This window comes from Rhinichthys klamathensis, unplaced genomic scaffold (genome assembly GCF_029890125.1).
Source record: "Rhinichthys klamathensis goyatoka isolate OS25496 unplaced genomic scaffold, OSU_Roscu_1.1 h1tg000298l_1, whole genome shotgun sequence".
Taxonomy (NCBI): Eukaryota; Metazoa; Chordata; class Actinopteri; order Cypriniformes; family Leuciscidae; genus Rhinichthys; species Rhinichthys klamathensis.
In genome coordinates, this window is record NW_026606817.1 from 1073987 (window position 1) to 1095542 (window position 21556).

The 21556-nt window shown below is 42.1% G+C and overlaps 2 protein-coding genes, 2 non-coding genes and 1 pseudogene across 4 annotated transcripts; 2 read left to right on the top strand and 3 right to left on the bottom strand.

Moving 5' to 3' along the window:
* Positions 1–2211: 2211 nt before the first annotated feature.
* Positions 2212–3578, bottom strand: LOC130103818 (piggyBac transposable element-derived protein 4-like). The gene has a single exon (XM_056270147.1). It carries the CDS (start codon positions 3576–3578, stop codon positions 2268–2270), a length of 1311 nt encoding a protein of 436 aa, XP_056126122.1. The 3' UTR covers positions 2212–2267.
* Positions 3579–11219: 7641 nt separating this feature from the next.
* On the top strand, positions 11220–13642 carry LOC130103848 (zona pellucida sperm-binding protein 3-like; annotated as a pseudogene).
* Positions 13643–14602: 960 nt separating this feature from the next.
* trnaa-ugc (transfer RNA alanine (anticodon UGC)) lies at positions 14603–14674 on the bottom strand. Its single transcript has one exon. It is a non-coding gene; the product is annotated as a tRNA-Ala (tRNA).
* Positions 14675–14817: 143 nt separating this feature from the next.
* Positions 14818–14889, bottom strand: trnaa-ugc (transfer RNA alanine (anticodon UGC)). The gene has a single exon. It is a non-coding gene; the product is annotated as a tRNA-Ala (tRNA).
* A 77-nt stretch (positions 14890–14966) lies between these two features.
* LOC130103819 (zona pellucida sperm-binding protein 3-like) lies at positions 14967–17428 on the top strand. Its single transcript, XM_056270148.1, has 8 exons — positions 14967–15806; positions 16045–16228; positions 16303–16406; positions 16509–16686; positions 16818–16935; positions 17019–17101; positions 17180–17271; positions 17344–17428. Exons 1-8 carry the CDS (start codon positions 15239–15241, stop codon positions 17412–17414), a joined length of 1398 nt encoding a protein of 465 aa, XP_056126123.1. The 5' UTR covers positions 14967–15238; the 3' UTR covers positions 17415–17428.
* Positions 17429–21556: the final 4128 nt, after the last annotated feature.

Genomic DNA, 21556 nt, shown 5'->3' on the forward strand with positions numbered 1-21556 from the left:
AGTACGTGTTTCTTCAATATATAGTATGCATACCTTGCAACTGTACTTCCGGATGTCCAGCTACAGTTGCCAAATCTGCACTAGCACATGAAAGAGGTCGTACAGGGACAGACGGAGAGGTTTTAATCCGACGAGCTCGGTTTACGCCTCACACCTCTCTGCTAAGAGCTCTGCTGTCAGAAGGCCTCAGTGTCACTGTTGCTGCTTCACACACACCTGCAGGCGTGACCTCTGACCTTTAACCCCAGCAGAGCTCCACTGCAGGTTTGATCATGTTATTCACAGTGACGTGAGAATCATCCATGTTGCAAATGTGCGAATTTAACACACTTTCCATTGCTCGGTTCTTCTTGTCCATTGTTTCCTGCACAGGCTTATCAGTGCCGGCTGAGCAAACACCGGTGTCTGTGTACCGCGCTGGGGAAAAGTGGAAACCTACTTAAGGTTGTGTGTAAAAACCCCTGTTTGCTTTTCTAATGGAGTGTGTTCTCGTGCTGGGTCAGGTGTGTGTCCTCTGTGATAGGATGAGTACAGGGAGGGATCATTACCGTTTCTGCTAATGTAATTTGAAGGTGGAAAAGAACATCACCCACACAAACACACACGCACACACACACACACACACACACACACACACACACACACGGCTCTGGTGAGCTTCAGCACTTCGTTCGCTTTGACCCAAACCACAGGTCAGATGTCTGACTGTGCAAATGATTTCTCTCATTATTAACCCAAGCATCTTAACCCTTATGTGCTGTTGTGGCTTTTTTCAGCCACTATGGGGTATTTTTGAGTCTTAATTTGTCCATAACTTTTTCTGTGTTTCAGCAAATGGAATGATTTTTGGTGACAAATCTTATTTTAACACATATTTTGGGAAAATGCTTTGAAATTTTTCAAAAACTCAACAGTACACTGTGGGCAAATTCACTACCCTTTCGTTATGTTAGTGGCTGAAAAAAGCCACTACTTTAAACTGCTGTAAAAATGTATCAGATCATTTTTTTTTCTTCTTTTTTTTGCATAAATCTATTAATCAACCTCAGTCCTTTTCAAAACTACTATTTTTTTTTTTTTAAAACAGGATTTTAACTCTTTAATTGCCAAATTCAGAAATGATGTCACTGATTTGGGAAAAAAACAACACAAAATGACTTATTTTCAATATAAAATGTAATTGTAGACTGGATTTTTTTTTACCTTTTATCACAGTCTTGGACATGTCAAAGATTAGAAACAACATTGGTTTTGAGGCATTGTTAGTTTTTGTGCAGCAACAGATTTTAACTTTTTCTCCCTCATTTACTGTTCGTGGCTGTTTTTGCCCCATTGACTTCCATTATAACCACATTTTTTGATTGCAAAGCCATGACAACATATAATCATGCATTTTTGATTGTTGGTGGTTTTCCCTGTTGGGAAGAGGTCAAATTTGTAATTTTTACTGTTGATAACCAGGTGGCACCATTAACCCTTTATAGGCCTGTGCAAAAAAAAACAAAAAACACTCAGCATCTGATCAAATTTATGAACACTTTATTATGAACCAAAATGCAACAACAACTTCAAATAAACTTAACAATGGTTCAACAGTTGAGGATGGATGAAGAAATAAACAATTGAACAAACCACAAACTCTGTGTGTGTGTATTTTCAGTCATTCCAACAGGACTTGCAGCATACCACTTGGTGCTCTTTGCATATGTGTCCACCACAACGGATGCAAGTGCTGAATGTTCTTTTTTTTTGTACTGTGCAGCACTTGCATGTCCCCCTCTTCACTTCTGAGCTGCTGGTGTCTGCTGGGGTCTGTGGATTTACGTCTTGCGGGACAGCTGCAGGAGACTGAATTTCTCTCACCAGTGCAGCAGCAACTGGTGCGCGAGGGAGGCGCTCTCTCCTCAATATGGCGGCAGAGACCAGAGAATTTCCCAGCTCTTCAAGGAAAAGCCTCCTCCGAAAGAGCTTTGCCTGGTTCCAGGTGGGATCCACAGCAGTGAAGATGACAAAAGCATTATATGCCGAGACGTCCACCATATTGAAAAATAACGCCTGTGGCCACCGATTGGTCCACCTTCTGCAGCTGTAGGTGCCGACAACCTACAAAAATAAAAAATATAAAACAAGAAAATAATAAGTACAGATTTCATAATAAGTATTTTTGAAGCTGCACATGACAATGAGAATAATCATGCAGACATTGTCAAAACACAAACAGTATCTCCTAAAATTATCTCTAACAAGCAAATGTATTCAAGTAAAAGTTAATAGGAATAGGATGCATGTAGTAACAAATGTGTAATGGCACATACCTTGTCTAGATTGTCGACACCTCCCTTGCAGCGGTTGTAATCTGCAATAATCTCAGGTTTCTTCTTTGGTCCCTCCATCACCACTGCTTCGCGGTGCCTTGTGCTGATGAGGAGCACATTCCTCCCCCGTTTCGGAACATAGCTCACAGCCGTGGTGTTCTTTGTGAAGGCGAAAACGCTGGAGAGGGCAGGCCGTCCTTTAGCCTGCACCAGGTTGGGTGGCAGCTCAGGTTTATTCTTCCTGATCGTCCCGACCAAGGCTATTTTTTTCCGCAGAAGCTCCTGAGCAAGTGAGTAGGTGGTAAAAAAGTTGTCACAAGTGACAGTGACGCCCTGGAGTCCCTCTGTCATCTCCATGGCAACACGCTTTCCCTGACCCACCTCTGCAGCATTACCTATCTTACCCAGGTAAATGTCACACCTCCAGGCATAGGATGTGGCAACATCAGCAGTCACCCAAATTTTGAGTCCATATTTGGCTGTTTTTTTTGGCATGTACTGCCGAAAGCTGCATCTCCCTTTGAATGGCACAAGCTGCTCATCCACTGTGACATCTTTGCCAGGGTTGAATAGGAGGGGAAGGCGATGCGTCCACATTTCCCACAGGGATCTGATCGGGGCAAGCTTGTCGTCTCTACGGCGAGCTGGTCTCTGCAGCTTGTCGTCAAAACGGAGAGCTCTGCTTATTTCATGGAATCTTGAGAGGGACATGGTGGCTCTAAAAATCGCACGACCACTGCGATCATCCCACAGGCAACGTGTGGACTTCCCTCTGGACTTGTACACGCCGGCCAAAATCAGTAGCCCCATATAGGCATGGAGATCTGTGGAGTCCACAACGGTCCAGTTTCTCATAGTGCGGCGTCCATGGAGGTTGGTCATGCTGACAATGAGGTCAATCATTTCCTCCGTAAAAAACAGATTGAACACAGAATCCACACTCTGGACCCTTGCGATGGCATAGCGCGTCGGCCCTGGAGTCACGCCTCTGGCAGGCTGTAGAAAGGGTGTTGTCTCCATGTTGGTGGAATACCACACCTCGCCGTTTTTCCCAATCCACCCAGATCCAGGATCCACAGAATCCTCCTCACCTTCAGTGGAATCTAGAGAGGATGATGAGGGCGCCACATCCAAATCAGGATCTGACTCTCCTGAGTCTGTGGTGTCAGAGGCAGAAGACAATATCTCATCCTGCAGCTCGCTGGAGGGGTCAGGCTGCATAATAATGTCTAAAACTTCACTACAAGTCAAGCGCTTACTCATGATGCTGCTCCTCTCACCATCAACTGACAAATGACCAGCAGGCTTGAATGCAAGTGTTTAAATCCACTTGCTTTGTTTTTGTTTAGTCTGCATTTCTCACCATCAAAAGGCAGCAAATGCCACTTAGACTTACTTTGTTTTTGTTTACTCTATGTAGTTCTGAGAGTTGAGGTGCATGTTTTGATTTTCTCAGACGCATCAAGGTGAGTTCTCACACTCTCTCTCACACTGACACTCACTGACACTCACACACACACGCACACTTTAATATGCTATTATACTTCATAATCATGCAAAAGCCATGCTTTACACTCCATGTAAAAGCCAGAAACTAAGCTTTATTTTTGCACAGGCCTATAAAGGGTTAATGGTGCCACCTGGTTATTAACAGTAAAAATTACAAATTTGACCTCTTCCCAACAGGGAAAACCACCAACAATCAAAAATGCATGATTATATGTTGTCATGGCTTTGCAATCAAAAAATGTGGTTATAATGGAAGTCAATGGGGCAAAAACAGCCACGAACAGTAAATGAGGGAGAAAAAGTTAAAATCTGTTGCTGCACAAAAACTAACAATGCCTCAAAACCAATGTTGTTTCTAATCTTTGACATGTGCAAGACTGTGATAAGAAGTAAAAAAAAATCCAGTCCACAATCATATTTTATATTGAAAATCAATCGTTTTGTGTTTTTTTCACCCCCAAATCAGTGACATCATTTATGAATTTGGCAATTAAAGAGTTAAAATCCAGATTTTTTTTTTTTAAATTAGTAGTTTTGATTAGGACTGAGGTGGATTAATAGATGTATGCAAAAAAATTTGAAAAAAATATTTATCTGATACATTTTTACAGCAGTTTAAAGTAGTGGCTTTTTTCAGCCACTAACATAACGAAAGGGTAGTGAATTTGAACAATGCACAAGGGTAATGCTAGCAAATAGGGGTGTCACAATATATCGCAATACAAAAATGTAACAATATGTATTGTGTATAGTTCACCCAACTGAAAATTACTGTGTGAGAAAAAAATCAAGTTTTAGTGTCAGTACTACATTAAACTACTATATATGATGTTGAATATAATGTATAATAATGCAATGGGGGAATATCTGTGTGTCCTGATAATGCCAGATGTCTGATGTTACCAGTAAAAGTGGCCGACATTATTATAAATATATCTAGTCAGTGACAGTGAAAGCATATTCGTCTAAAATAATTCAGTATTTTCAGCTTCAGAATCATGAATATTGTTATTCTGGTGTCTCTATTGTCCTGTGCTTTGGGTTTCAGCACCAAGTCCAAGATATTCGTTTACACACACAACGTAATATAATTGAGCATTTTAATCAACAGTAATGTTTTTGTTAACCTTTTATCATATATCTTGGAGTATCGCAATAATATCGTATCGTGAGTTCAGTATCGTGATGTGTGTCGAATCGTGACGTGAGGGTCTCGTTACACCACTACAGTTTTTTACAATCACTTTGCTACTATTTTCAGAACCTTGATGTCATTTTTCAAAACTCTAGACACAAAACTCAAAACGGTTATCACTTGTAACACAGGCTGTCTAATGTTCAAAACATTGCATTGTGCATTCACATCTTTAAAGAAATCTTGCACTTGCACAATCATTGGTTCAAAAAACAAATTTACTGTGAAATACCATTGAAACATAACTATAGATCACCCACACACAAGCAACCGATAGTTTCACTGTGTCATTGTTCGTACAATCATTAAATATTGTAGAACAAAATAGGTGATCCAGGTTTCATTATGGTCTACATGTACAGTAAATACATCTCTGTAAAAGCACTGCAGTAGTAGAGAGAATACACACATAGTGGAATCACTGAACAAAGTGTGTAATATTGATGCAAAACACTACAGTGCAATCACAACACAGGTTTATTGGAATCAAAGCAAAAATATTATAAATATTACTGTAGGCTATCCATGGATATTGTCTAATTGGTTCATGCTCCACGCTAATTGGTGACAATGAATCTCGTTATCTTGAAACTGTCATGATTTACTGTAAACATGGAAGATTGTGTGTCTGTTTCCATACAACTATGCATTAAGAGTAATGCAACAGTTACTTGTCATTTTGAGCAGTTGTATCAATTGATAGTTAGATCATTGTAAGGAAATGAATAGACACTCATTTGAAATGTAATGTGTGAATTGCCTTTTGAAATAGTAGTACTGTGATGTTAAGTTGTGTCATATTGAACAGGTGATCTTTGTTGAATGAACAAATGATCTAAGTTTTATGTGTATTGTATCCAAGCAATTGAGAAAAGGGTTAGAGTTTTGAAAAATGTGCATTTTGATCATTGGTTGTGAGTTTTGTGTCTAGAGTTGTGAAAAATGGCATCAAGGTTCTGAAAATAGTAACAAAATGATTGTAAAAAACTGTAATAGCAAATGATCAAATCAGTCAGCATGTGCTGTTTATTATTCAGTGTCAAAAAGGCTCATGACATGAGAAATCAAATTGTTCTTGATCTTTTGACATATAAGAGGTCTTTGTACCATTAAAACATCCTGCAAGTTTCATAGCTTAAATCATAATTAAAAACGGCTTGTTTTGATATTTCAGGAACTGTGACGTCACACGGGCAAATTCATTTGCATATGCCCGCCTCCAGAGCAAGACATCAGCGAATCATTTTACATCATCACATCATAGGCTCCGCCCACTGGCGTTCAGTCGCTTAACGGATGGCGTTTCCCTACACTGGATGTGAGTGTCAAAAGAAGACCGAAGCCATTATAATGACTGACGCTGTCTACACTGATAAACCCCAAATTCAAAATTAGAATATTGTGAAAAGGTTTTCATAAGCTGTAAGTCATAATCATCACAATTATAACAAATAAAGGCTTGAAATATCTCACTTTGCATGTAATGAGTCTATAGTCTGAATTACTGAAATAAATGAACTTTTGCACGATATTCTTCACCTGTATATATTTATTACAAGGTTCTGGGGTAAAACATAATGAAATGAAGAATAACGGAAGACATTCAAACGCCGACTAGTCCAACCATGGCCACAAAGTATCCGAAGCATAACGAGGAACTGGTGATGGTCGAGGGGTTCGAATCCAAGGGCACCGGCACGAGCCCATTCCTGCGAGACTCAAGAAGAGAGAAGAGAACAACCCCCCACTGGTTAGTGAACAGGCACTTATACCCCACAGCCCGTCCAGACCAGGTGTTCACAATAACTCAATCACAGACGCACAGCAACGAGTAACAGACAGAGAGCAAAAATTAAAACCAAAAGAAAACAAGAACGTGACACTTCCTTCGTGAATGCATTAGTGTGAACATGATTTACTTCTTGTGAAGTGGTTTTGCAACATGTGAATCGTGGATGCAGCCTTTTATTTTAAGGCGCTATCATTTTTAGCAAGCATCGTATCACCCACCTAACAGGATATTGCGGTTTAGTTTTTTTTTTTTCATCTGTCTGTTGCAAAATGAGATTATTTTATCGGAGCATATTCTCAGATGCCATTTTGATCCTGATGGATTGAGCCTCACATTTCACCTACTTTTAAAGGAGTGTTTTAAAAGAGCAGCCCTAATGTGTGGTATTCTTTCATCCGTGTACAACACAGATGGAGCTGGAAGGACACATCGCCTTTGAGTCGCTCAGTCATGCTGTCTCAGTTATGATGGCCAGCGTCGCCCTTCAGTGACTGTGCTGAAGGAGAGAGCACACAATAATGCATTCACAGCATATGTGAAAGGCTCTAAATTCATCTCGCTTTCTGCATTACAAATACAGCAGATGATCATTAAACATATTTTATTATAGCAAGAGAGCTTGTGATGAAGCATTTACAGCGTGATCAACTGATGTATAGTGGGTTCAAAGGTCTGAGAATACAGTGAAAATCTGTCATTTTCTTTACAGAATAATAAAAAAAAAACTTTTACATTGGTTAAACTATTTAAATAGTTAAGGATGCATAAATCTGGGCAGTGGTTTTAATATTTACAATTATTGAAGTTTATTACTTAAGCAAGCATCACTTTTATTATTTTTATTTATACTTACATTTATACATGGTTAGAGATTAAACAAATCCTAACTTTATCATGCTTCGTTCCTGGACTATTTGAGATGTTTACTTTCTTTTTTGTCTTTTTTAGTTTTTATAGATGAAACATTGGCTGTGTTCCTGTTTTATCTTACAGATAATCCACAATTCCATTCAGTACATGCAGTAAAATTGTTTTAGTTTTATTAGGACAATTGTTATAATCTTGGTGGTCTTAAAAGTCTTCACTCTGATTGCCTTATTTTTTCTTTGATTAGCTTAGATTTGTCTTAAATATGAATTGTGTCTTGAGAAACTCCAGCTGACTCTGAATCACACACTTCCTTCTCCATCCATCAGCGGTTCATTCTTTAGAGCCACAAGTGCTCAGTGCTAAATAAGAAATGAAGTGAGTGCTGCAAATTAGTCTGATTATGCATTCCTGTTTTCTTTTCATCAATTATCTTAAATTTGCATGCAGAGCATACAGAGAACAACAATGGGGCATCATTTTCTGGGAATTCGCTCTCTGTTTCTTTTACAAACTGCTCAGAGAAGCAAAGGCTGAGGATCCAAACGCTGCAGTTTATTAACGGTAATCCAAAATTGTATTACAAAAACAGGAAAGAGGTCAAAACACAGGCAAACAATCCAAACAGACCCCAGAAACTCAGGTAAACAGGGCAAATCCAGAAAACAGGGTCAAGAAGATCATAAAACAGCGACTCAAAGGAGAGCTCAGTTGTGTCCCATACAAGACTTTGTATCGAACACTCAGAGAATGACTGGATAAATGTCTCGGGTTACGACTCACAAGCCGAGAAGGGAACGAGACGCTGCGTCGAAAGACGACACTTTGGGGAACGCCTTCAGCGTGATTGCGTCTGAAGCCTCTATGGAACTAGTCCAATCTCGATTGGTGTTGCATCATGACGCAACCTGTGACGTCGCACGTGAGGGCGTAGCGGAAGCTATAAAGAGATGTGACAGCATCATCTTCTGATAGGTCGAAGTAGGTCGTTCTCAGGCATGCAGGAAGTGTGGCAAAGGGATGAAGCGTCTCGTTCCCAGATACAGTCGTAACCCAAGACGTTCCCTTTCGAGGGAACTCGCGCTGTGTCGAAAGACGACACTTTGGGGAACGAAATGCCCACTGCACCACACTGACTAGTGTCTGTCCTTGTGTGAAGCAAATCTGGCACAACTCAACTTGTGAACCCGGTGTAGAGGGCAGATCCAGGCTATATATCTTATGAAGGTGTGTGGGCAGGCCCAGCCGGCAGCATCACAGACCTCTTGAAGGGAGACCCCTGATGCCACTCTTCTAATCGAGTGGGCTCTTATCAGGAGAGGCAGAGGTAAACCGCGCGCCTCATACGCTGAAGAAATAGCCTCTACAATCCACCTGCTAATAGTCTGTTTAGAGGCAGGGGAACCCTTCTTTAGTGACCCAAAATACACAAGCAACTGGTCCGACTTCATCTAGCCCGAGGACCTAGGGCTGCACATAGGCCTCCAAGGCTCGAACAGGGCATAGTAAATGTACCTTCTCTTGATCAGCTGACACATGTGATGGAGGATGAAAAGCCTGCAAGATGACAGACTGCGCCACACTCGATGGCACCTTGGGCACATAGCCAAGTCTAGGGTTGACAATGGCTCTCACTCTGCCAGGAGGGGACTCGAGGCAAGAGGGAGTGACAGATGGCGCCTGCAGGTCCCCAACTCTTTTGAGGGACGTAATGGCTAGCAGGAAGTCTACTTTCAGGGATACAATTTTTTCTGACACCTCGTCAATGGGTTCGAAGGGTGCCGAGGAAAACCCTTCAAGAACCACTGCCAGCTCTCACGTGGGGACCCAGGCTTGGACGACAGGCCTCATCCTCCTAGCTCCATGAAGAAAATGGAGAAAATTAATTGGTGCCTCCCCATAGTAAAGGCGTGTGAAAGGCATCTGTGGCCGTCTGTTATGTCCCTATTGGTCTAGGAGTATTGAAGGGACATAAACATAAAATAGAACCGAACCAACTAGAACAACACTGTCTTACTAGACAGAAGGAGACTCAAACAGACCACCAACAAAGCTTGAAGGGTAAGAAGTAAAGCTTTACTGAGAATAATTAAATGTATTTACATATTCACATTGGTGGTAATATTAACATCTTCAGGCAATTGATGTGCCATGAAAGATGATGGTCATTTCAAAAACCCCTGATGTAGCGGCCTTCTATGACCGCTACATCAGACAGGAGACAACTGTGCCCAGATTGTAACTGAGTCCCGCACTTGACATTGAGTCTCAGCCCCAGGCACCTTGGATGGTGCTGAACGATCGCGTCAGTACCTCTTCGCCGAAGCCTTACTCATCTGAATAACAGTCATCAAAACTGCCTTCAGCTTGGAAGACATCAGCTGAGTGTGCTGTCTCGAACCCCAGGCCTTTTCTGGAGGGGCTTGACATCTTGTTGGTTTTATACAAATTACTTAAACAGAGAATATTTGTTTTCGTTTGGAATCATATCATTTAAAAGTACACACTTAAATGTTTATAAAGATATATTGCTCATAAATGTGTGACAAGTATTCGCTGGGTTTTTGTTTCAGTTTATAGACGTGCTCAAGAAAAAAAAGGTTCACCGAGACGGAGAGGCAGAAAGCACACCCCTGTTTATTTTCTTTATTTTACATAAGCACAATGTTTTGTTTTGATTCTAAGAGGACACAATACAAAAGTAGACATCTCACATTCTTTTGTTCATATTTCTTTTTTCTATATGACCATAAATGATGGAGTAATTTAAGTCTATTGTGCTACTATGTGAAGAAAATCCAGCAAAACACACCGGCCCTGATTCAGCTGATGTTTTTCTCTTGTTTAAATATTATTTTCTTTATGCACGATGCATATGGGATATAAGCCTTTGACTTAAAAGACAAACATTGCTTGGCTGGGGATTGAACCTAGGACCTCATACATGTGAAGCATGCGCTCTACCACTCAGCTACATCCACTCATGGTGATAAATGTGTTCTGTTATTTACCTACATGTGCCTTTAAATCAAAATTTATAGGTGATAAAGGTCAACACTGGAATGCATACATATGCGGTTCCGAGGTTTAAGAAACAAGCAAAGAAAGTAATGGAAAGTTCCACATTGCTTGGAGATTCTGGGGCTTGAACCCAGGAACTCATAAAGCACAGCATGCTCTACACAGCTCTACCACTGAGCTACATCCCCTGATTTAGCTGCTGTTTTTTTTCTTGTTTAAATATTATTTTCTTTATGCAAGATGTATATGTGAGATATGCCTTTGACTTAAAAGTCCAAAATTGCTTGGAGAAGCTGGGGATCAAAGACCGGAAATACTGTAGGTCATGTAAGTGGACAAGTGGTCAAGTACAAATACGGCAAGTGTGGCTATTTGGACAGGCGCATAAAAAATGTGCAGAGTGGTGCTTCCCTAAGATGCATACACTCTACAGGTCCAGAGGAGAATCAAGAATGATCAATTAAGGTAAAAGGGGTGGGGCCACATTAACTCAAAGGTGTACAAAATGGCAAAGCCAAGCGCTGGTGTGTGTTGTGGTGTTTGTGTCAAAGTTTGTTAGGATGGGGTTCCTGAAAGTGGTCTTAGTGGTGGTTGTTGCATTTGATCTGCCTGATGTCTTAGGAAGTTTGAGGTACAGTCATAGTCTAAGAAGCATGGGGCCAAAATCAGATTCAGCTTCTAGAAGTCCTGCCCTTTCTCCTCTAGGGCTCTGGAACCCTTTGCAAGTGGATTCTCAGTTTCAGAGTCCTTTGGGTTCTGACTCCAAAAGCTTTGCACAGGAGCCTTTTGGCCTTCAGGAGAAGCAGCTGTTGCAGGGTCCAGTGAAGCCTTTGGATTGGAGGTATCCCATCATTCCCGAGGTGCAGAGCGAGTTGGCGGTGGACTTCAAGTTGAGGCAACCCGTGACTCCCAGTAGCGTAGCGGTTCAATGTGGCGAGAACCGAGTTCTCGTAGAGGTCCAGCAGGACTTTTTCAGCAATGGTCAGTTGATCCAGCCAACTGGTCTGTCTTTAGGTGGATGTCCTGTTGTTGGTCAGGATCCTGGGGCAAGAGTGCTCATCTTTGAGTATGAATTACAGGACTGCAACAGTGTTCTGATGGTAAGAATTAATAAATCTTAACTGGTTATTTGTTGTGGCAGAGGACCTTTCAAAGAAAGTCAGTTCACTTGGTTTTACAATGCCAGCTAAGACCAAGTTCTATCTATTTGAATGGGTAAATCCTGAATTTTCTAGCTATTTGCCTTTTAAATAACCCTTCAAACCAACATCTGATGTTAACTCTCCAATAAAAGGGTATGAAAGGAGCTAAAGAAACAAGAACAATAAATCTTGTACACTTAATGGTGTTAAAGCTAGTTTTTACCCAGGAACTAGCAAAGAATGCATGTTCAATCCTAAGTGCATGTCTCCAAACCATTGACTATCTCTGGCAACACAGGAGCTTCTGAAGGCAGCTGTGGTGATGTGAATTTACTAATTGGTGTTTTTTTTGTTTTTTTTTTCTTAAATTCCACCATATTGCACAGTGCACCCTCTTATTCATAGCAATATGAGTGCTCGGTCTTGGTGTATGTATAGTCTGTGGGATGACCCTCTTGGTAACCACAATCTTTTTACAGATGAATGAGGATGAGCTTGTCTACACCTTCTCTCTTACCTACACCCCTGAGGTGCTTGCAGGTACTCCGATTACCCGGGCCGATGGTGCAATTGTTGGTGTTCAATGCCATTATCAAAGGTAGGGGATCTGTTACTTTCTGCACTTTCTCGTGCAACTGGGAGACAATTTTTAATGAGTACTTTCATGAACCGCAGGCTCCAAAATGTAAGCAGTGATGCCTTGAGGCCAACATGGGTCCCTTATGCCTCAACAGAGGCTGGTGGAGAAGTCTTGCTGTTCTCCCTGAAGATCATGATGGGTTGGTACAGGTTCTTTCAATAAAATTTAACCTTTACTCTTGCTATTGTGGCTGTGCCTAAAATGATTTTTTTTTGTGTAGATGATTGGTCCTATCAGAGGCCTTCATACTCCTATTTCCTGGGTGGTGTTATTAACAGAGGCATCTGTGAAGCAGTACAATCATGTGCCTCTACGTGTGTTTGTGGACCGCTGTGTGGCCACTCAAGCACCTGATGTGAACTCCCTTCCGAAATATTCCTTCATTGAGAATCACGGGTAAGGTCATGGCCCTTGACGTGGTAGGACTGTTTAAGTTGCTTTTTGTAACCGTCACAGTCATGGGTTCCTTCACAGTCTAGTTGCTTGATGCGCTACAGTTGACATTCATGATTTGCTCTTTGTGATTGTTTTGTTGTCAGGTGCTTTGTGGATGCCAAAACTACAGCTTCCAGCTCCCGCTTCATGCCTCGGTCCCAGGTTGACAAGATCCAGTTCCAGCTGGAGGCGTTCATGTTCCAGGAGGGCAACAGTCCTTCTGTATGTACTACGAATATCATGAGTTCATTTGACTTCTCCTCCATCTGCTTTGGTTTTGTGACTTGTCTGTCATCCCTTGCAGATCTACATAACATGTATTCTAAAGGCAACTATTGCTTCTGCACCCAGTGATGCTCAGCGCAAATCCTGTTCCTTTGCCAATGGGTAAGAGTTATCTTTTTTTTGGGTGGTGTTTAAGATGACTTCTCATGTTGAAGGCTCCATGGCTTTATTTTGTTGCAGGTGGTTTGCTGCTGATGGAAACGACCAAGTTTGTGGTTGCTGTGACTCAACATGTGGTCCTGATGGTGAATTTGCTGCTTCTCCTTATGGAGGTTGGTAGCGTTTTGCTCTTTCTAAGGTTGCTTTTGATTCAAGTGCTCTAACTTTGCTTTTCTTCTCTCTAGGCATTCAATGGGAAGGCAAGGCCTCACTTGGTCCTGTAATGGTTCAAGGCCAAAAGAGAGGTTCTCAATAAAACTGACAAATCAATCCTTGGTTGTACCTGACTTGTCATTTTGCTGCATGTCTGATACAACTGCTTTTGACTTTGAAAAAGTGCCTCATTCTGCCAATGTGATGAAACTGATATCCCATTTAGCATGCAACCAAAGGGTTCCAGAAGTGAATAACTTAAATTTCTCCATAGGGAATTTAAAATGAACTTTAAAAAAAAAAAAAAAAAAAAGACTGCTAGTGAAAGCCCGTGTTTATGCTTTTGAAGCATTAGTTCATTACAATTTGTTTAACAGAAGACTTCCGGGTGAAAATCATTAACACTGAGGAAATTAATTGGCCTTTCATTTGTACTACTATACACCCAAAGCACTTCAAAATAATAACAGGGGAGATCTCCTCAACCACCACGTGTGCAGCATCCACTTGGATGGCACAGCCACAGTACAATGGTGCCAGTGCACTCACCACACCAGCTATAGGTGGTGAGAAGAGAGTGATGGATCCAATTCAGTGGATGGGGATTATTAGGAGGCCATGATTGGCAAGGGCCAATGAAGGGAATTTGTCTGGGACACCGGGGTTACACCCCTAATCTTTACGAGAAATGCCTTGGGACTTTTAACCACAGAGTCAGGACCTCGGTTTAATGTCTCATCCGAAGGACGGTGTTCTTAATCTGGTGAAAAAATCATTCCAAAAGAGCTCTGCAGGGAAAACCTTATCCCATGAAGCACAGTGGGTGGTGTAATTGAGTGTCTTTTACATGAACTAAGCTACATCCCCTCATGGTGATAAGTGTGTTCTGGTCTGCTTTTGACTTAAAAGACCAACATTGTTTGGAGATGTTGGGGATTAAACCCAGGAGTTCATATATGCAAAGCATACAGTCTTCCACTGAGCTACATCCCCTGATTTAGCTATTGTTTTTTTCTTGTTTAAATATTATTTTCTTTATGCACGATGTATATGTGATATATGCTTTTGACTTAAAAGACCAACATTGCTTGGAGATGCTGGGGATTGAACCCAGGACCTCATACATGCAAAGCATGCGCTCTACCACTGAGCTACATCCCCTCATGGTGATAAGTGTGTTCTGTTACTTACATTTGCCTTTAAATAATTTATAGGGGATAAAGGTCAACACTGGAAGGCATATATATGCGGTTTCCTAGGTTTATGAAAGAAGCAAAGAAAGTAATGGAAAGTTCCACATTGCTTGGAGATGCTGGGGATTGAACCCAGGAACTCATACATGCAAAGCATGCGCTCTACCACTGAGCTACATCCCCTGATTTAGCTGTTGTTTTTTTTCTTGTTTAAATATTATTTTCTTTATGCAAGATAAAAAAAGTCCAACATTGCTTGGAGATGCTGGGGTTTAAAGACCGGAAATACTGTAGGTCATGTAAGTGGACAAGTGGTCAAATACAAATACGGCAAGTGTGGCTATTTGGACAGGCGCATAAAAAATGTGCAGAGTGGTGCTTCCCCAAGATGCATACACTCTACAGGTCCAGAGGAGAATCAAGAATGATCAATTAAGGTAAAAGGGGTGGGGCCACCTTAACTCAAAGCTGTACAAAATGGCAAAGCCAAGCACTGGTGTGTGTTGAGGTGTTTGTGTCAAAGTTTGTTAGGATGGGGTTCCTGAAAGTTGTTTTAGTGGTGGTTGCGATTGTTGTATTTGATCTGCCTGATGTCTTGGGAAGTTTGAGGTACAGTCATAGTCCAAGAAGCATGGGGCCAAAATCAGATCCAGCTTCCAGAAGTCCTGCCCTTTCTCCTCTAGGGCTCTGGAACCCTTTGCAAGTGGCTTCTCAGTTTCAGAGTCCTTTGAGTCCCGGTTCCAAAAGCCTTGCACAGGAGCCTTTTGACCTTCAGGAGAAGCAGCTGTTGCAGGGTCCAGTGAAGCCTTTGGATTGGAGGTATCCCATCGTTCCTGAGGTGCAGAGCGAGTTGGCGGTGGACTTTCAGTTGAGGCAACCTGTGACTCCCAGCAGCGTAGCAGTTCAATGTGGCGAGAACCGGGTTCTCGTTGAGGTCCAGCAGGACTTTTTTAGCAATGGTCAGTTGATCCAGCCAACTGGTCTGTCTTTAGGTGGATGTCCTGTTGTTGGTCAGGATCCTGGGTCAGGAGTGCTCATCTTTGAGTATGAATTACAGGACTGCAACAGCGTGCTGATGGTAAGAACTGAGATCTTAATGGGTTAAGAAACCGAACGAGAAATCTTGTACACTTAATGGTGTTAAAGCAGTTTTTACCCAGGAACAGCAAAGAATGCATGTTCAATCCTAAGTGTATGTCACCAAACCATTGACTATATCTGGCAACACAGGAGCTTCTGAAGGCAGCTGTGGTGATGTGAATTTACTAATTGGTGATTTTTCTCTTTAGAAATTCCACCATATTGCACAGTGCACCCTCTTATTCATAGACATATGAGTGCACGGTCTTGGTGTATGTAAAGTCTGTGGGATGACCCTCTTGGTAACCACAATCTTTTTACAGATGAATGAGGATGAGCTTGTCTACACCTTCTCTCTTACCTACACCCCTGAGGTGCTTGCAGGCACTCCGATTACCCGGGCCGATGGTGCAGTTGTTGGTGTTCAATGCCATTATCAAAGGTAGGGGATCTGTTACTTTCTGCACTTTCTCGTGCAACTGGGAGAAAATTAATGAGTACTTTCATGAACCGCAGGCTCCAAAATGTAAGCAGTGATGCCTTGAGGCCAACATGGGTCCCTTATGCCTCAACAGAGGCTGGTGGAGAAGTCTTGCTGTTCTCCCTGAAGATCATGATGGGTTGGTACAGGATCTTTCAATAAAATTTAACCTTTACTCTTGCTATTGTGGCTGTGCCTAAATTTTTTTTATTTTTATTTTTTATTATTTTTTTTTATGTAGATGATTGGTCCTATCAGAGGCCTTCATACTCCTATTTCCTGGGTGGTGTTATTAACATCGAGGCATCTGTGAAGCAGTACAATCATGTGCCTCTGCGTGTGTTTGTGGACCGCTGTGTGGCCACTCAAGAACCTGATGTGAACTCCCTTCCGAAATATTCCTTCATTGAGAATCACGGGTAAGGTCATGGCCCTTGACGTGGTAGGACTGTTTAAGTTGCTTTTTGTCACAGTCATGGGTAAGGTGTAGTTGCTTGATGCTCTACAGTTGACATTCATGATTTGCTCTTTGTGATTGTTTTGTTGTCAGGTGCTTTGTGGATGCCAAAACTACAGCTTCCAGTTCCCGCTTCATGCCTCGGTCCCAGGTTGACAAGATCCAGTTCCAGCTGGAGGCGTTCATGTTCCAGGAGGGCAACAGTCCTTCTGTATGTACTATTAATATCATGAGTTAATTTGACGTCTCCTCCCATCTGCTTTGGTTTTGTGACTTGTCTGTAATCCCTTGCAGATCTACATAACATGTATTCTGAAGGCAACTATTGCTTCTGCACCCAGTGACGCTCAGCGCAAATCCTGTTCCTTTGCCAATGGGTAAGAGTTGTCTTTTTTGGGGGGTGTTTAAGATGACTTTTCTCATGTTGAAGGCTCCATGTCTTTGTTTTGTTGCAGGTGGCTTGCTGCAGATGGAAACGACCAAGTTTGTGGTTGTTGTGACTCAACATGTGGTCCTGATGGTGAATTTGCTGCTTCTCCTTATGGAGGTTGGTAGCGTTTTGCTCTTTCTAAGGTTGCTTTTGATTCAAGTGCTCTAACTTTGCTTTTCTTCTCTCTAGGCATTCAATGGGAAGGCAAGGCCTCACTTGGTCCTGTAATGGTTCAAGGGCAAAAGAGAGGTTCTCAATAAAACTGACAAATCAATCCTTGTTTGTACCTGACTTGTCATTTTTGCTGCATGTCTGATTCAACTGCTTGTGACTTTGAAAAAGTGCCTCATTCTGCCAATGTAAGCTTTTGAAGCATTAGTTGGCTACAATTTGTTTAACAGGAGACTTCTGTGTGAAAATCATTAACACTGAGGAAATTAATTGGCCTTTCATTTGTACTACTATACACCCAAAGCACTTCACAATAATATCAGGGGAGATATCCTCAACCACCACTAGTGTGCAGTGCCAGTGCACTCGCCACACTAGCTATAGGTGGTGAGAAGAGCGATGGATCCAATTCAATGGCTGGGGATTATTAGGAGGCCATGATTGACAAGGGCCAATGGAGGGAATTTGCCTGGGACACAGGGATTACACCCCTAATCTTTACAAGTAATGACTTGGGATTTTTAACCACAGAGTCAGGACCTCTGTTTAATGTCTCATCCGAAGGACGGTGTTCTTAATCTGGTGAAAAAATCATTCTAAAAGAGCTCTGCAGGGAAAACTTTATCCCTTGAAGCACAGTGGGTGATGTAATTGAGTGACTTTTACATGAACTAAGCTACATCCACTTATGGTGATAAGTGTGTTCTGCTATTTACCTACATGTGCCTTTAAATAAAAACAATTTAGGTGATAAAGGTTAACACTGGACTGCATACATATGCGGTTCCGAGGTAACAAGCAAAGAAAGAAATGGAAAGTTACATATTGCTTGGCAATGCTGGGGATTGAACCCAGGACCTCATACATGCAAAGCATGCGCTCTACCACTGAGCTACATCAGCTGATTTTTTTCTTTTGTTTCAGTATTTTCTTCATGCAAGATGTATATGTGATATATACCTTTGACTTTGACCAACATTGCTTGGAGATGCAACCCAGGATGTCATACATGCAAAGCATGCGCTCTACCACTCACTAAGACACATCCCCTCATGGTGATAAGTGTGTTCTGGTCTGCCTTTGACTTAAAAGACCAACATTGTTTGGAGATGTTGGGGATTGAACCCAGGAGCTCATACATGCAAAGCATACAGTCTTCCACTGAGCTACATCCCCTGATTTAGCTATTGTTTTTTTCTTGTTTAAATATTATTTTCTTTATACACGATGCATATGTGAGATATGCTTTTGACTTAAAAGACCAACATTGCTTGGAGATGCTGGGGATTGAACCCAGAACCTCATACATGAGAATGTCGGGAACGGAGATTACGGAATGTACGCCTCCATCTATCAGATCTGCTAAACCCTTATCAGTATTCAGAAACTTGCTCAAGGCGCATTTATCATTGACCGCTTATAACGGCTTGTCACATGACTAGCTTGAACGCTGTGTGGGAACGCTGTGCGCATCTGGCTGCCGCTCCACGCTTCGTCGTCTATTGTTTAACGTTATGTTTGCTGTGCCCGCTCTTGGACAGTTGCCGTTTCCCTTTCTGCATCCTTCTACAAACTGGACTTAACTTTTGTTGCTGTTACCGTTGGGAACTCTTTACAGTTGGTGTTTCCCTCTCTGCATCCTTCTACAAACTGGACTTAACTTTTGTTGCTGTTACCGTCGGGAACTCTCTGCTGTCAGCCTGCTACGAGCCCTCTCACCCTCTCTCCTCCATCTGTTGGACTGACTGTGAGGTGAGTTAACACTCTTCTTACCAGTAGTTCGATTAGCTTGCCGTCAGGTTGGGTAGCTTTCCTCTCCGTAAGCTTTTATAGATGTTGTGACGGTTGTGGTCCTGGCTAACGTGGCTTTGCTGATAGCTGACTTTCTCATGGCAATTACAAACACAGCAAAGGCTTTAGCACTCGTGCTGCCTCTGGTCTCCCTTATTTTTTCTGGGTTATCTTCCAACATGGATTTCGGATACCTGTCACGCGAATTCAGGGCGCTTAATCGGCACCCACGCCTTGACTTTGAAACGTACGAGCACTGCCGCTCGCTCGGGATCACCCGGCGCCCGCGCTACGTGCACCGTTCAGTCCGAAGGATCATCAACTATCAGCAATCAAAACCAACTGTGATCCCGTGCATCTGGTCAAATAACAGAACTCTGGTCAAACCGAAACGCCTACTAAGAGACTGTTGTCCACCGCGATCGCTTGTCTGTATAAAAGTGTCAGATTTCAATGTCAATTTAGCTGATAACTCAGATGTGCTGCAAACCCACCTTGCTCTGCTGAACTGTCGCTCTATCTCGGACAAAGGCCCCTATCTAAATGAACTTATTACTGACAAAAACCTGGATATGATATTCCTTACTGAGACCTGGCAAACACCGAATGATTTCATGCATCTTAATCTTCTAGCACCATACGGATACCAGCACCTGTCTAAGCCGCGTTTATTCACTAAGGGGGGTGGCCTTGTGGTCATCTCTCGCAACTCCATAACACTTACTCAACTGGACTTCCACACTACTACGACTTTTGAATACATGGTTTTGAAAATGTCCTCGAACAGTCCCCTAACAATCATCCTGATTTATAGGCCACCCAAACAGCAAAACGATTTTTTCTCTGAACTAAGTGAACTACTAATGCTAGCCTGCGATTCATTATCCAAGGTCATCTTGCTCGGTGACTTTAACATTCACGTTGATACTCCCTGCTCAAATAGGACTCAATTAATGACTGTCCTGGACTGCTTCGATCTTAATCAGATTGTTAACTTCCCAACTCATACTCATGGCCACACACTTGACTTAGTTTGCACATCTGGCTTGAATGACATCTCCATCAACGGTCTGGTTACTCCTATCTCAGATCACAAGCTTATTACCCTTGATCTTACATTAACTTGTCTAACTAAATGTGCTGACAATATTAACATCTCTTATCGTAAGATCAATGCTATTAATCCTAGTATGTTTGCTGCATCTATCACTTCTTCTGCTATCTCTGATGTTTTTGATTTTACCTGCCCGTCCAAAATATCTGATTTGTACCATTCTGCCATTGCTGACGTTCTAGAGGAGCATGCTCCAACTAGGACTAGGTCTGTTCCCTTGTCCCACTCTTCGCCGTGGTATAATGCTGAGCTACGTGCTATGAAAGCTAGAGGCAGACAGCTGGAACATCTCTTTCGGAAAACCAATCTAATTGTACACTATCAAGCATTTTCGGACCATATTAAGCTTTACAAAACCGCCTTAAACTCAGCTCACTCTTCCTATATCGCTAAAATCATCAATAACGCAAACAACAGTCCTAAAACACTATTTAGCATTGTAAACAAGCTTGTTCAAACACCTGCGCACAATGCCTGTCTACAAGAATCCGACGACCTGTGCTGTTCTTTTCTACAACACTTTCAGGGAAAGCTGGAGGCTTTACGTGGGACTTTCAGTGTTGAACCGACCACCTCTAGTTGTGAGCAAGCTCAGATACAAACACTAAATAACTTTATGTTGACCAACCCCATCTTGATTAGTGAAATGATACAGAAATCCAATTCTTCTTCCCGGCTTGATCCTGCACCCACAACCCTTCTGAAACTCTGTACCTCTGTCATTTCTGCACCTATCTCACATCTTGTAAACATGTCTCTTCTCTCTGCCTCTGTTCCAGTCTCACTGCGGTCACTCCTATTCTTAAAAAAACGAATCTGGACCCAACTGACTACGCTAACTATCGCCCAATCTCCAATCTACCGTATGTCTCAAAAATCATGGAAAAGGTTGTCGCCATTCAATTGCAGTCATATCTGTCTCTCAACAATAGCTTCGATTTATTTCAGTCTGGTTTTCGCCAAAACCACAGTACTGAAACTGCATTAGCAAGGGTTATCAATGACCTCTTACTCATTGGTGACTCTGGAAACCTTTCCTTACTTTTACTACTCGACCTCAGCTCAGCTTTTGATACTGTCTGCCATAAAATCCTACTCATGCGCCTCTCAGAGATTGGTATCTCAGGAGCCGCGTTATCCTGGTTTTCCTCCTATCTGACAGATAGGAAATACTACATCGCTATGCACAATTACAAATCTCCAACTGTCACTCTCAAACAAGGTGTTCCACAGGGATCAGTTCTCGGCCCGTTACTATTTATTATTTACATTTTGCCTCTCGGACAAATTATGTCGCCACGGTTTTCAATACCCCTGCTACGCCGA